The sequence below is a fragment of the Larimichthys crocea genome, chromosome XX, assembly GCF_000972845.2.
Source record: "Larimichthys crocea isolate SSNF chromosome XX, L_crocea_2.0, whole genome shotgun sequence".
Classification (NCBI taxonomy): Eukaryota; Metazoa; Chordata; class Actinopteri; family Sciaenidae; genus Larimichthys; species Larimichthys crocea.
The window spans coordinates 9,625,107-9,640,422 of record NC_040030.1 but is presented as its reverse complement, the minus strand read 5'-3'; the positions used below and the strand labels follow the sequence as shown (position 1 = coordinate 9,640,422).

General features: G+C 38.9%; 1 protein-coding gene across 9 annotated transcripts in view; it reads right to left on the bottom strand.

The window, feature by feature from the left end:
* Positions 1-15,316, bottom strand: part of LOC104934965 (ELKS/Rab6-interacting/CAST family member 1) — a 120,332-nt gene that overhangs the window by 63,041 nt on the left and 41,975 nt on the right. For 3 of the 9 annotated variants that reach the window (XR_003464317.1, XM_027291944.1, XM_027291945.1), the window contains 4 exons: positions 14,034-14,227; positions 13,464-13,574; positions 9,082-9,093; positions 57-192 (listed from right to left, as the gene is read on the bottom strand). Coding sequence is in view for 6 of the 9 variants with exons in the window: in XM_027291944.1 (XP_027147745.1) it covers positions 57-192; positions 9,082-9,093; positions 13,464-13,574; positions 14,034-14,227 (453 nt within the window). In the remaining 3 variants the exon portion in view is untranslated. The remainder of the gene's footprint in view (positions 1-56; positions 193-9,081; positions 9,094-13,463; positions 13,575-14,033; positions 14,228-15,316) is intronic. The other 6 variants (XR_003464318.1, XM_027291946.1, XM_027291948.1 and 3 more) reach the window with 2 other exon arrangements.

The window sequence follows — 15,316 nt, the reverse complement described above, 5'->3', positions numbered from 1 at the left end:
AACTTCCTCCTCTACCTCCTCCCTCTACCTCCTCGCTCCTCTCCCTCCCTCCATACCTTTATCTGCTGGGAGCTTTCATTCAGATTGTCCTCTCTCTTCTTGGCGTCCTCCATCAGCTGGGCATTCCTGCTCTTCTCCAGCTGTTCCTTGTGTTTCAGGTTGGCCACCTTCTTCGACTGGTCCTTCATCTGCCTGCACACACACACACACACACACACAATATACAATGTAATTCAAAGTCAATGCATCACCTACAAACTGTATCTCTACACGCTCTCTGGAGACATGAGTCATGCTACATTGCGCAAAGTTTTGGAAATCTCATCTCTCAGTGCAGTAATTATGTGTTTCACTACACAGCTTAATAAAATCATAATCATCTCTGAACTGATGACACAAACACAAGTGTCAAGAGAATAAATGTAGTTTTGACTTTTGTTATTTTTTAAATGGGAACATTTTTATATTTTTGTGACAAATTAGATTCCTGTATGTCTAAAGCACTCTGGTAATTGTTTTCACTGCTCCCTGCTGTCAGTCTGTTTGGAGTTCATAAAGAATATGCTATTAGTAGTAGTTATAATGTAAATGCACACAGAAAACGAGTTACATCACTGTCATTTGGACGACAAACATTTTAACATTAGAAAGCTGGTTTAAAAAGTAGATTTAAGTCTGTGTAAAGTAAGAATAAATGTGTATTCAGAGTTTTTTAGAGCAAAGAAGAAACCCAGCCATATTTGAATGCTTTAAAATATCGACAAGTTTATGAAATTAGGTAAAAATGAGCAGTGTTCTCAGCTCCAGGACTGTGGGGGCGTGTCCGCTGAATGTGCTGAAGCCACGCCCACACGTGGGAGCAGTCAAGCAGCAATTCTGAAGCGACTGAAACGTGTCAGATGAGTTCAAAAAATGACATGACTAACTTTGAAACACTCTGAGCGAGATGAATTAATCTCTATCTCAGTGTTGGGGGTGCAGGGGTATGCTCAGGGTGGCCTCAGTGTGTCATCAAGCCACCCTTTAAGACCGCCCACAAAATCCTGGACTGAACACTGGTGAAAAACTGTTTTAAACTCTAACTCCAACATATTTAATGTATATCGACCCCACATGTATGCACACACACACTAATTGTGTGTGTGTGTGTGTCCTGTCTTTTGCATGTCTCGTGCACTTCGCTTATTTGGCCTGTGTTTTCCCTGCTGGCAGGGAGAGATAATTATAAATCAATAGTACAAGGACAGTAGAGACAGGTTAGGGAAGTATCATTTGGATAAGGAACGTCCTGTTCATTACTGAGCAGAAAACCAAAAAAGGCCGTTATGATATTATCTGTATCAGTGGGTAGGTGTCCGAGACAGCCCATTAAAAAAAAAATGTATAAGAACCAACTGTTAGAGCTCCACAGGGAGCCTTTTCTCTGTAACCCCTTTTTGTGTGTTGCACTGTTAAACTTTGATACTTTAAATCCAGTCTTCCTTATTAAAGGGTTTTTTAAAAAAAAATTCCCATAACACACACGGCGACAACATTCAAACTGCACCTATATTCACAATTCCTGGCAGGACACACAAGTGCAGATGATATTTAATATATAAAGTATGTATAAAAAAAACAAATGTATTCAGGACTTCTGTTATTGCCATTAAGATGATACTGCAAGACAATCTGATTAACTAATCTGTGCAATCCAATGCCATAATGAAATCCCTTAGGACCAATATAATATAAAGATCAATAGAGGAATTCAGTAAAAAGCTATGAATTAATGACTAGATGACATTTGAGATTTCTCCATGGTGGGAAGCCCTGTCCACGGAGGGATTACTGGGTGTCGGGAAGCAGAGTTTAAATCATCATCTGGGGAATGAGAGAAAGAGAGCAAGAGAAAAAGAGTGAGAGAGAGAGAGAGATTCCTCATGGGAGCAGCAGGGTTGGGAGATGGAGAAAGGTTTAATCCCTGTTTAAGCTGTCTGGAAGCCATTGTGGCTCTGTCACAGACCTATCGGCTATCACACCAGCTTGACTTGATAACGACCTTTCATACCTTCCATACACCCACAGCTAATACCAGTAAGGTTTAACACTGTCTACTGAATCATGACACAGATAAAAGAGAAGTCAAACACAGAGGACAAATCTGGAGGCACACACATGTAGGCGCAGATCCAACAAAGACACTCGCAAGACTAAACTGCTGACTAACACGTTAGAAATTGATCAAACTCAATAAAAGTCTTTTGGCTTTGCGTGAGTCTTCTGTGTGTTTGCATTTTTGAAAAATATTCAGTACGCTACGTCTGCCTGCGCTGTGCAAATGTTTATGCATGTGTGTGCATTCCTGTTTGTCTAACTTTTTTACAGGCTCGTAGATAAATCCATTTTCTTCACTTCCATTGCTGCAGCTGCCAGTAAAAGAGCTGACCTGCAGTGATGGGAAGCAAACTCACATCGGCAGCAAGGCATGTGCACTCATGGGAAATCATTTTTACAAGCCGTACACTGCGTATTTTGTTCCATATGGTGTAAACAGGTTTCAATCGTCACATGACCTTTGACCTTAGTCTGTGCACCACAAAGCTCCGAGCTTAAATGCATGCCTTTGCAATGTTACAATCTCACAGTATGTAGTTTCACTTCTTTTATTTACACTGCTTTACTCCTTTGAGTGCAATCTTCTGTCTGTAAAAAGTTTATTTGTTCACATCTTGAGTGATATGTGCATGTTCTAATGTCTAAATACCACCTCTCTTTCATCTTTCCTGTCTGTCTAAGTCATAAACTACCTGCTAAACTAACCTTAAGTAATGGGAGTAATCCATCAAATAGCTTTTACATCAGTATCACTGCCAGAAGAGTTGAGAAATGATATTGGCAGAGGATGGTAACATAAAATTCTCAATGTGTTTGCTAAAAGGTCCAGGGGGCCCAATTCCAAAACCGTCCAGATATATTTGGGAAGCTGGAAGAAAACTTTAAATGCGAAGATGGAGCCAAAACTGCTCTGCAGCACCTGGTGATTCAATGCTCTCAGAATAATAATCAGTGGTTTAAGCTGCGTGTGCACACGTGTGGTTTTCGACTTGTATTGTTTTTGCGTGCATTTTAAAGACCTACACATTGCATCGTTAACACATTCAAATTGGGTTCAAATGTTAAACAGGAAAGCAGATGAAGTCAGCGTGGAGTCAGATGCATAACGGTGTTTTTTTTTTGTCTCCTTTGTTCGATGCTGATTTTCAGTTTGCATCCCGAATGTGGAATAATTTGAATATTTGGGATCAATTTTGTGCTCTACGCCCTGTGTGAGTGTGTAACAGGTCATAAACAGGCAGGAATGTTCCTATTGGAGGATTTCCAGGAAGCTTAAACCATCTGGTTAGCTCTCTGAGGTTTCCCCCCTTCATGCTACATTTATTGTACGTATGCGAGTGTATGTGGAATAGACTTTTAGTTTGAAATGTTTCCTATTGACTTAACACTAATTTCCCGTTTACACTCCCTCTCTTTCCTCTTTTGCCAATGCTAAACTCTTGTTTTTGCTCGAGCCTTGTTTGAATGTATCACTTCTTAGCACGTAGATCATTTGCATGTGTAACTATCACACATTTGCATCAGACCACAGCATGTTCCTCCTCCTCCTCCTCCTCCTCCTTTCATTGGAATTTTTTTGCTCACCAAAACCAACACTGCTCTTTCCCTCCACTTATTTGTCCCCATTTTTTTCATCTCACACATCTCTCAATTATTTCTGTAAAAGGCAATCACTTATTTGCCTCAGACCAATGTGTGAGTTCACAGCCCCCCTTTTCCTTTCTGTCTTCTCCATACTCACTCTCTCTCCAAATACAACATTACTCTTTCCTCTGGATGAAATATTCTCATCAGACCATGGACCATTTCTTCTCTCCTTTCCTCTCCCTGATTCCTTCCACTCCCTCTTTTGTCACTTGCATCTCCTGTGCTTTACTCTCCCTCTGACTACTCCAAGCCATCACAAACTCTCACAAATTCGTCTTAATAATTATTTCTCATCTGCATATGGATATCTAATTTATCATGACATTAATCATCTGTATCCTGTTATCAGCTGGTAATAGCTATTAGCTGTCAACAACATCTGCACAAGGGAAATCATAATATATACTGTATAAAAGGCAGGAGAAAAGAGAATTTTCCCATGGCTTATGATAATGTATCACATTAATACTATTATGTAACTGAAATGTTGCGACACTGGTTCAAACTTTACAGCGTACACACTGCGTCAACCATTTCCCTCTCTATCCTGCCAATCTATGTGACATAGATACAGCTTTTAAAAAGTTGCAGTTACAAATCAATATGTTTGATTAAACACTAAAAGACTTTCATTACACTCGTCGATTTGAGGAGCAGAAGTTGCCCGGTGAACTTAATGGCTCGGCTCAGTGGAGGCAAAGTGCCATTTGAAGCTGTTTTAATATGTAAAATACTTCCTTCCCTCTGAAAACGCTTTCAACAACTGCTGCAAAACCGCTGGGTGAGGCGGAATCACAGGAGAGTTCACTTTACCCACAACGCTGTAAACACCACATACAAATGTGCAGTGAAACCACGTCCGCACACACACACAAACGTACACTCACTGACACATGGCCTAAGCCCACATGAAGACACAAATTTACCCAAAACTGTGCTGATAGTGGGAAGACACACTCACACACACACACATAGTTGGTGCTGTCAACTGTTCCAAACACAACCTGCTTTGTATTACAGACCCTCAGTCGGACCACACACATACACACATATTTGAAACACACAGTCGTGCATGCAACAGCACGTAACATAACAACACGAGGACATTTTCCAACCTTTGCACATTAAAAGACGTGCAAACATGGTGCCACATACAGTAAACATATGCTAACCTGTGCTGTAAACAGAACCGAACATTCTTGTTGACGGTATTTTAAACTGTCTAAATTATACAAATATCATCATGTACTGACTGTACACATGCTCATCTATACTACTATACTCTGTACAGACAGAGAATAGCCTTCATTAAAACTTAAAGTTGTAAAAAATATATATATCGAGTAATGCTGTACAAATGAAAAACACACACATAAACACACAATCTCATAAAGTTCAGTAAACCTCAAAGTCTCCAAACTACATTTTTTTAAATCTCCCTCATTAGCATGCTGCTGATATTCAGGGACCCACATTAAGGTAATATTAATATTACATTTGGAGTCCTGTATAAATATTTGATCAGAAATGCTCAGGGGCCTCATGTATGTTTACTGCACATAGTTCACCCAACATTAACATCAAGGATTTCCTTTTAACGAGTTGGAATTCAGTATTTCCTTTGAAAATACAGGAAATATTGGTTTGGTTTCCTAAGCCCATAAAAACTATAAAACATTAAAAAGAAAAAAAAAAAAAAAGAAAGATCAAAAACATAATAGTTGAGTCTTGAAAACTGTCTGTACCGAAGAAAAACTTACAGTACAAGGAGGGCATTTTGGAGGAATAAAGAAAGAAATACTTATGTTGTTGTTTGCGGAATGGCTGTAGAAAATCCCTCAGGCAGAGAAGCAAATTTGTGAGGTAAATAAGGAGGAAAGGCAGCTAAGACCCGTGTGTATGTGTGCAAACATCCACAGTGTGGGTTACTGGAAACTAGCCGCAAAAAAAACACTATAATACAACAGCGGACAGAATGAAATGTCTTTTTTAATAGCATCTGTCCTTATGAAAATAAATCACATTTACGGCATGTATCCACATTTCAGAACTAACAATACAACTAAAGGCAAAGTGTTTAGATAATAGTAATAGTATAAGCTTGTGACAGAGAGCTGCAGTTGATGTTGGCAGTATCTTTGTTTAACATGGAGAACAACAAAGTCCCTGATTTAAACACTGACACTCTGTTCTTTAGCTCGTGTTCATCTTTTGATCTGAACTCTAGATTATATTGTAGAAGAGTCAACAGCACAAGAAGATTACTATGTTTCAGTACTTACAGTATGCTGTTAACTGTACGCATGAAATACAGCATTCTAATGTTCTGCTTTGGTTTCTGGATCTTTAATAGCTAAAAAAACATACTTGGTTACTAAAACATGAGAAAATAATGAAATTTTAATGTGTGTGATGTATTCATAAAGCTTGCTTTATTTGAACCAAAATAAATCATCTATATCATCTATGTCATACGTAGACTGACCTTATTCAGCTATGGAGAGTTCACGCCGCAGGCAGGTTTATTCCCAATAAAAAGATTATTTATTTTTCATGTTGTGTCAAGAACCAGGGCTAATTTGGGGAAAAAGCAGTACTCTTGACCCACACTTACTTTACCTCTACTTACTATTTTGCCATCACATTTTAGCTTGTGACTAATTGTGGAAGCATGCGTGTGGTATGTGCAAGAATGTGGGCTAATATTGAAACAAAATATTATAGAAAATGCTTATTTTGTATTACATTCCAGCTGTCTCATAGTTTGTTTTCATTTTAAATATTGCAGTATTTTGATGGTATAATATATCTTCAAAATTTAGTGCTGGTGGTACCTCTATAAGTAGGCCTATTTACATTTATTTATTTTATTCATTTAGTTATTTGAGTTTCAAACATATCTCAAACATCAAGTCACAATGTAGGATAATATACTGCTCATATAAATAAATTACTTTTAGGCAAACAAAAGGAATATTTATTTGTTAGTAATTAGCCCTGAAATATTTCATTATTTGGTCTAGTAACATTATTCTATTGTTGTTTACATATTTTATCGCCTTCAGCAAATGTGGCAAGCTCAGTTTGTGGCAAAGCAAACAGTTACAAATCAATAGTTGTCTACATATTGGGTTTTAAAAAGGTTAGAAGAAAAGAAAATATGTGTAAAAGGAGAGGTAAAGGAGGCTGATTTTGCAGAAGAAGAGTTATAATAATTTACAAAACAAACTGTAATAGGATAAAAAGCATAATTTACAGTGAGCAGCCACAGAAAGCTGTACTGTAGATCTTTCTATTTTCTGAATACTGAAACAAAAAGCGTGTTTTGTATTTTCCCTCAGTGCTGCAAATACTGTTTGTGTGTGTGTATGCAGGTATTTTAATTAGATAACTCTCAGCAGTCATCCCCACTGTAGCGCTGTCACCTATTAGCTGGAAAAGTCCTTATTGCATGTGTGTTTGTCTGTGGAAGACAGAAAAAACAATGTGCATGTCTGTGTGTGTGTGCCTGCTTGTTGTCACCCATTAGCTGACAAATCCCTGCACCACCTCAATGCTCAGTGCCATACAGGACCTCAAAGGGATTACACACATACTCACACACACACAAACACACAAAAAAAACAATGCAATTCTTTTTTAAGCTACAGAAACCTTGATGTCAGACATTTGGCAGTGGATGAGGAGTTCCTCAGCTCACGAACAAAACAACCAAAAGAAAAAAAGACAAGATGAAGAAAAAAAAAACACAAAAGAGGACAGAAGAAGAAAAAGAAGTCTTCTGCCGTCTACCAGACAGCATGGCAATGCTAACTTTTTCTTTTGTTTTTTTTTCCCCCTCTAGAGTTGAATCACAAAACCCCAGAACAACAGTGATGAAAAAGCTGACAAGACAGCAGGGGGAACAGTGGCTCTGGAAGTTGAAACAGAAAGAAAAAAAACAGTAGAGAAGGAGCTGGCACAGGGGAGACCTTTACAGCAGAGCAGAGCGCACAAAACACTCAGACCACCAGATTTATGCAGGAAACAGAAGGGATAAGTGGTTATTATGTGGTCGATCACAATGTGTAGGTCAGAGAAATTTCAATATGACTTTGATATGTCTGTTAGAAAAGACCAAATTCAGACTTGCATGCTGAAATCTCATTACAGAGTCACCTCCTGAGCACAGATAGGACTATTTAAAAGTCAAAAAAGAAAAAGATGGAGTTTTTTTAAGGATATGAAGGATATTTTACAGAGTGGTACCTAAATAAATCGTTATGTAGACATTCCTATTCACCTGATGACAGCAAAATTATATTTATCTGTAAAATATAGAGCTACAGCCAGCATCCAGTTATCTTAGCTTAACATAAGACTGGAAACGGGGGGGTGGGATCCACCTGCCAGTACCTGTTAAACGTTTTTTCTCATGCCATCATCTCTTTTGTTTAATCCCTAATAAAACTGAAGTGTAAAAACCACAAACAGCAGTTTTATGGATGGTTATTTGCCGGACTATTTCTTGGCTAAGAGCAACGACCTCTTGGAGTTTCTGATTACCTAGCAACCTCATGCAATGACAACAACACATAACATGTTAGTAAGTGAGCTTTAGAGGTGCTGGTAGACTAATTTCTTATACCTTTGGACAGAACCAGGCATAAAACATATTTATGTGTGAGTATGAGATTGGTGTCAATCTTCTCCTCTAACTCTCAACAAGAAAAAAGATAAAGCCCATTTTTCAGTGGGCTATTCCTTTAAACCCACAACTTAATTGTCTGTTTGCAACATTCGTGGCAGTTTCGGGACCTAATATAAAAGGCCATAAAAGGCTGTGAAACCTTTGTTGAAAATTCAAAATTGTGTCAGGAAAAAGTGTCAGGAACAAAATGTGGAGTGATTTCTCTGTAAGAGCCACAAGGCCACAAAAAACAGTAACAAAACTTAGAAGAACTCTGAGCAAAAGTTCACAGCTGTCCAAGCTGATGACGGAGACACATTGCTTGAACATTTTTTTCCTGTTTGCTGTGGTAGCTTGAAATTTGAACTTGTAGTATCTTGACAGGATTAGCAGGGTGCTATAATGGAGGGTGCAAGAAAGAAACAAAAATGTTTCCTCTTCAAAGAGGCGGTGATGTGGCAGAGAAAGAGAGGAGTGAAAGTCAAGATGTCTCCTTCAAAGACAGACTGACATGATGAGAATGATTAAAAACAGAGTTTATGACAGAGTGAAGGAGATGAGAGAGTGTCTCGATGCAAGGACAAGCAGTATGACAACGAAGGAGAGCACGATGAGGGAGGGAGAGAGAGAGACTGGCGAAAGAAGAAAAATAGGAGTGCAGTACTAACCTTGAGGCAAGACTGGGTCGAGCAGGAGACAGCGTTGCATTGTAAAGATAAAAGAAAGGGAAAAAAGACGGAGAAGGAGAGGGAAAGGTGAGAGGGAATACAGGAGTTGAGTGCTAGGTTAGCCAGCTTGATCACTATTCAAAGAGGTAAGAGATGAGAGACAGAGGAACTGACAGAGATACAGCTGGAGAGAAATAATTAACCATACGGGCAGACACATAAACAGAGAGACAGGCATGACCAAGCAAACAGCGAGGCAGGCAGACAGACAGTAACATAGACAGGCATCGGTATTAAGGCTTATTATGAGAGGTCTGCTCACCTAACCTGACCTCTACAAACGTTTAAGGTCACATACACACACACACAGCAGCGAAACTGCAATCACAAACCATATAAAGCGAGCAATTAGCCAATAAAAGCATGAGCTCAGAGCGGGTTCACTATGAATTATTTCTTCTTGAATGGTTTTCATACTGCAGATGACTTCTTTCGCTTCCCGCTGGGGCCACTTGAAATGTACGCAGCTTGTGGATTTGTGGAGAAGCCTCCACCAGAAGGCACATGGCATGAGATCATTAAGATATGAAATTTGAAGAAAACTCACTTCCTACATTGGTTGACCCTCAAAGTATTCCACACAATCATTCCTCATGTGTTTGGTTGAACTGGCAGAGCACAAAACTCCAGGGTGAGCTTATGCCTGGGAACGCACGCTAATGACGGCATGCCAGAGACAAATTGTCCATTACAGAACAATATAACACGCAATAAACTTCTCTAATTTCCCATTACTCAGGTTTATACTCTACATCTCTCTAAATCTCCTTCATTTTTCTCTCTATTTCTTTCTTTTCCAGTCTTTTCTGTCAGTTTCATTTCCCTCTCTCCACCATGTTGTCAGTTTTTCTTGTCTTTCTCTCTGCCTCCATCCCCACCCGTTATTTCATCTCTCTCTCTCTCTCTCTCTCTCTCTGTTTTTCTCCCTCCACCACCACACCTTCCTTTCCCCTTTACTCTCTCTTTCTCTCTTTTCCACTCTTCTGTCCAAATCCTTTATTTTGGCCTTCATGGCAGATTTTCAGCTCCATTTCCCCTCAGTGTGAAGTCACTCAGTCTGCTCCAATTACCATCCTAGTTACTGAAATAAATAACCTGGTACCATTACAGCTGGATTTAAACTACAGGGGAAAGAGGGAGGGTTGATTTTTACCCTTGTTTAACCCACATCTGATCTTTTCATTAGTAATGTTCCCGCTGTTCACTCGTAGCCCAGGGTGAGCCTTGGTGCCAAGCTAAGAATTGGCCACAGGCAAATGTATCCTCCTCTGACGTACCTGCTAGCTCGAGGCTATGTCTTATAGTTCACAGCAGGGTGTGGTAGCCCTGGGATAAAGCCATCATTAAAACACTCTGGGGTACAGGGTCAGTGCTTGCAGGTTAAAAAAAGCCTAGTTGCTAAAAATGTCTTATTATAAACTTAAACACGGTATGTTTGTTAATCTATAGATTTCTGAACAGCCAGTAAAAGAGAATTCTTCCATTAAGTGCATATTTAAGACTGTAGTTAAATGAAAGCCACATATAAAAGTCAGCTGAATTCAGGATTTTTAAGCAACCTATGGAGCTTAAATCAGCTTAATTAGCTGGCAAAATCTGTCAAGGACCTAATATTTCCAGGGTTCCCAAGCCTTTTTAAACATCAAATTAAGGACTTTCCAGTCCCAATTTCCCTTAAATCAAGGACCCAACATGTCATACATGCCACTTCACCCAACATGGTTAAAATGCCACATAACCGTCACACTTTCTTGTGGTAGGTGGCATGGTGAAACTATGACGCAACTGTGGGAGACGAAGCCTGTTTACTAACATTAAGTGAAAAAAATTGGCAAAAGAACTTAAATTTCTATTCTTGCACAAAATAAATCAATTCAAGCCCTTTCAATGATCATTTGTGTCTATTTTCAAAAGCTTTTCAAAGGCTTTGATTCCCCCCCTCAAATTCACAAAGGATTTTAAGGAAATGTGAGAACCATGTATTTCAAATATAAGATTTTTGAGTATTAAATCTGCTAATAATATAATTGTTGCCTGCAGTATGTCTGGGATTTAAAAGATGTAGCAACAGTAACTAAGTAAGGGGGGGCGGGGCTTACATAACCGTGAGTTCTGCCCTTTTCATGACTGTTTCACCATGTCAACACCTAACCACAGCCAGGGATAGTTTCTCTCATCACACATCTAACAGCTAAATGAAACCACTAAATGAGAGGATGTAAAAAGTATCATACATCCTTACACTCTCTAATATAACCTTTACAAACCACTTACTTTCCAGTAATGACTGTTAGTGGGCCAGTGTGTAAAAGGGAAAGTTAAATTTTCCTCATAAAAATCTACTTAATCTTAATTTTACTATTAGGATCGTGTTCTCAAACATACAGTACTAAGACTAGATTTAATACCTGTCCGGTTTCCTAAGAGCAGCCTGCGAAGTTCAGATATTAAATATCAGTAGAGGAGAAGCTTTTATTTTATTGTAATCCACAGGGAGAATGAAACATCTCTCAAATACATATGATATCAGAGCGTAAGAGCTCAACCATCTGTGATTTTAAATGGTTATAAAGTTATATTACAATGTTATCCACAAAGCTAGTACTGCTGTAAATCTGCATTTGTGGCTACTGGCAGACTAAACACACACACACACACACACACGCATACGTGAACAGACGCGTATGGTTAAAACCCAGCAGTTTGAAGTCAGCAGGTGCTGAATTATTAATAGTCTAGTATTTCTATTGGCCAGACGGAGGCACAGTGAGGAAACACTGAATCTCCCTAAAATCATTAGCAACCATTAGTTTTATAGTCAAACTACTAAACACAGACAGAAAGAAAGAGAGAGACAGAGAGAGAAGAAACTGGAGGAAAAGATTAAAGAGAGAAGGCGCAGACAGACAGCATATGATAGCTCAGAAATCAAAGGCGTTGGGAGGCGTACAGACAAACAGAGGGACCAGTATCCACAAACAGCTCTTATCTGTCTTAACCCTCGAAGAAAAACTTAACTCTGACTAAGATATAACCTCTGCAGATTTTAACCTTATTATTTAACTGACTTACTCCTGAGGCTTCACACAGAAATACTCATAAACAGAAACACAGGCAAAGCAGACTGAAACATTCAGGGAGACAGGTAAACACAGAGGCAGGCAGACAGGCATGCAGGCAGACAGATATTTAGAGATAGACAGAGAGAAAATATATATCAAGACTAGCCAATGAGGTAGATAGTGTAGATAGGCAGAGACAGACAGGTTAAGCCAAAATTACACAAACAGATAGAAAGTAGTTAGAAAAAGACAAACCATTCCTATTAGCGTAAAGGAAAAAAAAAAAACGGAGTAAACTGTCCAGACTCCTAATGAAAAGAAAATAGTGAGTTATACCCTGCAAGTCAGGCATCCTCGGCTGAAAGTTAAACAAAAGTGAAGCGTGAAAACAGAGCCACTAAATGAAAGAGTTGCATCATTGACAGGAACAGAAGCTCAAAGAGTTTTCAGGCTGCATAGCAGAGACTCTGGTGCCAAACTGTGCCCTCATTTTACAAACTTTTGGGAGCAGTTTGGCTTGTCATACTGCAATATAACAGATGACAAAAAAACTTTTGTGCTGATGCACAGATGTGTAACAGCACAACTGGTGCTGATAACTGCACTTTAAGGGGATTTTCTTTAAATGTACACTTAGTCCAAATAAGCCACATTAGGTCTGGTGATTCAACGAATGCTGCAACTCTTTAATGGGGATTATTAGTGAACATACTCAGCTTTGTTCCATGTGGAAAAAAAGCTTGCAAACATGAGAAATCTCTTGACTGTTTACCTTTTGATTTGATTTTTTTAAATGATACTATGTGAAAAAAAGGAATTTAGGGTTGCAAATAATACATTATTTTCTCAATTATTCAAAATATGTATGAAAAATGCAAATGAGTGTATGCAAATTACTTGTTTCAATTTAATATTGCAAGAAAAGCAAATTCTCAGTTTTGAGAGGCCGGAAACTCAGGTTTTGCAATGAAATGTTTATTCTTACATACTGTGTGTGTCAGACACTGTCAGACAACATTACAATCTCAATGAAAGAACCTATCTATGTGTATGAATCAGCTACATCAGTGGTTCGAGGTTCAGTCCCCAATGGGGGAAAAAATTGAGAAAAATTGTCTATCAAATTCATTTTTGAAGCGATAACTTTTCCACATGGGACCGGTTGCTTTCATGGTGCTTTCATATCCCGTCCTCCAACAAGCAAAGTGAGTTTTGTCGTGCAGCTGTGTAAATTGACTGACAGGACCACCAGCCACTCACGTGCCCAGGTAGTCCCACACCAGCTCCCCCATAGGCTGCTGAGCACCAGCGGGGGGAGGGGCTTGTTTTCGCGACTGCTGAGAACGCCACAGATGGGAAGCAGAGGGGTTTCTGGGTTGTGATGGGTGTGCAAGCACGCACACAAACAAACATAAATGCACTCACACAGATGCAGAATCACATGAATGTATACATATGCATACACACATGTGAATAAGGTAAAGATGGTGGAAGAAATGAAGCCAAAAATGGAAGAGGAAAAGGGGAGGAAAGAAGGGAGAGGAAAGGGTGAGAAAAAGGGAAAACTAATGGATTAGTAATGCAGGGAAGAACCAAAGACTCCAACAGAATGCAGGTTGAGACTTAATGGAAAATGGACAACAAAGTGGAGTCCAATCTAAAATTAAAAGATCAACAGTTAAAGTCTCTGTTGTTTTCTGATTTAGGTGACTAGAGGAAAGAGGAAGATGCAGTAATCTTTTAGAAATTCAGTTTTCAAAAATGTTCTTTTCACCTTTCACTATATATTTGCCATCACTCTGTATCATTCTCTTTATCCTCGTCTCTCACCTCTCCAGTTCGTGGATCTTTTTCTCCTTGTCGTTCTTTTCATTCTCCATCTCCCTCAGGATCTCCAGAAGTCGTTCCACCTCGGATTGAGCCTTCCCAGCTTCCTCTTTGCGCTGGGCTACTTCCTGCTCCAGGCAGGAGATGCGTTCGCAGAGTTCAGCGCTGGCCTGGGAATCTGCTGCTGCACTCTGAGCCTGGAACAGAAATTAATTATTATAAATAAACCGAGCGTTAGCTTTCAGAATTATGCATGCACGATTTGATGAAAAGGTCAAATTAAAAATGAATATGCCAATAACAACGTGTGTTGAGGATGGGTTGGATGAATCTGACTTAACAAACCAGTCTTCTAGAGACTAGATACAAGATTTATACACTTTTACTGTATATAGCACACCTTTGTTTTAGACACACTGCATCCAGATCATCAGGAAGATTGTAAAAATGTTTAAAGTAGAGACACTTAACATAATGAGGCCTCATCAGTTGTGATAAAATCAAAGTAATTAAGTGGAGGAATATCAAGCCGGGCTAATACAAACAAAATGACTTGAAATATGCAAAACATTTATTGCTTCTTTGTTTCTGTGTAAAGCTACAAGTATTAATCAGTTTAAAACATATAACATTTGTTTAGCCATGTTTATTTTTTAAATAAACTCAATAGAATTTGCTCCACTTTGTCAAAAGAATTTTCCTCAAGATAACTTTGTTTTTGTAAACTGTGGTGACACAAAAACCTTTGCATGTCTCAGGATATAAAATGATAAAAAATCAGTTAGCACTAACTTCTTATAAAAAAAAAAACTGTAAAAACTAGTAAACAATACAACAATTCTCCAGCCACACTGCCGTCTACGTCAGGCTGTACGTCTGCAGTGTGGCGCTTTGAGCTAAATGTAACCATCAGCATACTAACATGCTCACCATGACAGTGCCAACACGATGATGCTTCATGGGCGTGATGGTTACCATGTTCTCCACCCTAATTAGCGTATTTCTAGCATTTAGTAATTAGCACTAAACTCAGTACAGCTGAAGCTGCATTAAAAATGTGCGAGCTATTCAGTTACAGTGTTTTAGTCTAGCTCACTGCTGGTGTCTGGAGTTTTAGTTGGTTTCACAAACACTTTTATACTGATTTATGTCAAGATTATCATGAGCATGAAAAGTGTGTGAAGTACATAAAGTTTCAGTGTCTTTCTTCTTTTTGCTGCTTTTCTCAGCTTCACAGAAGACGTAGAAAACGAGAAAAAGAAACAAACGAAATGAAACAAAGAAAA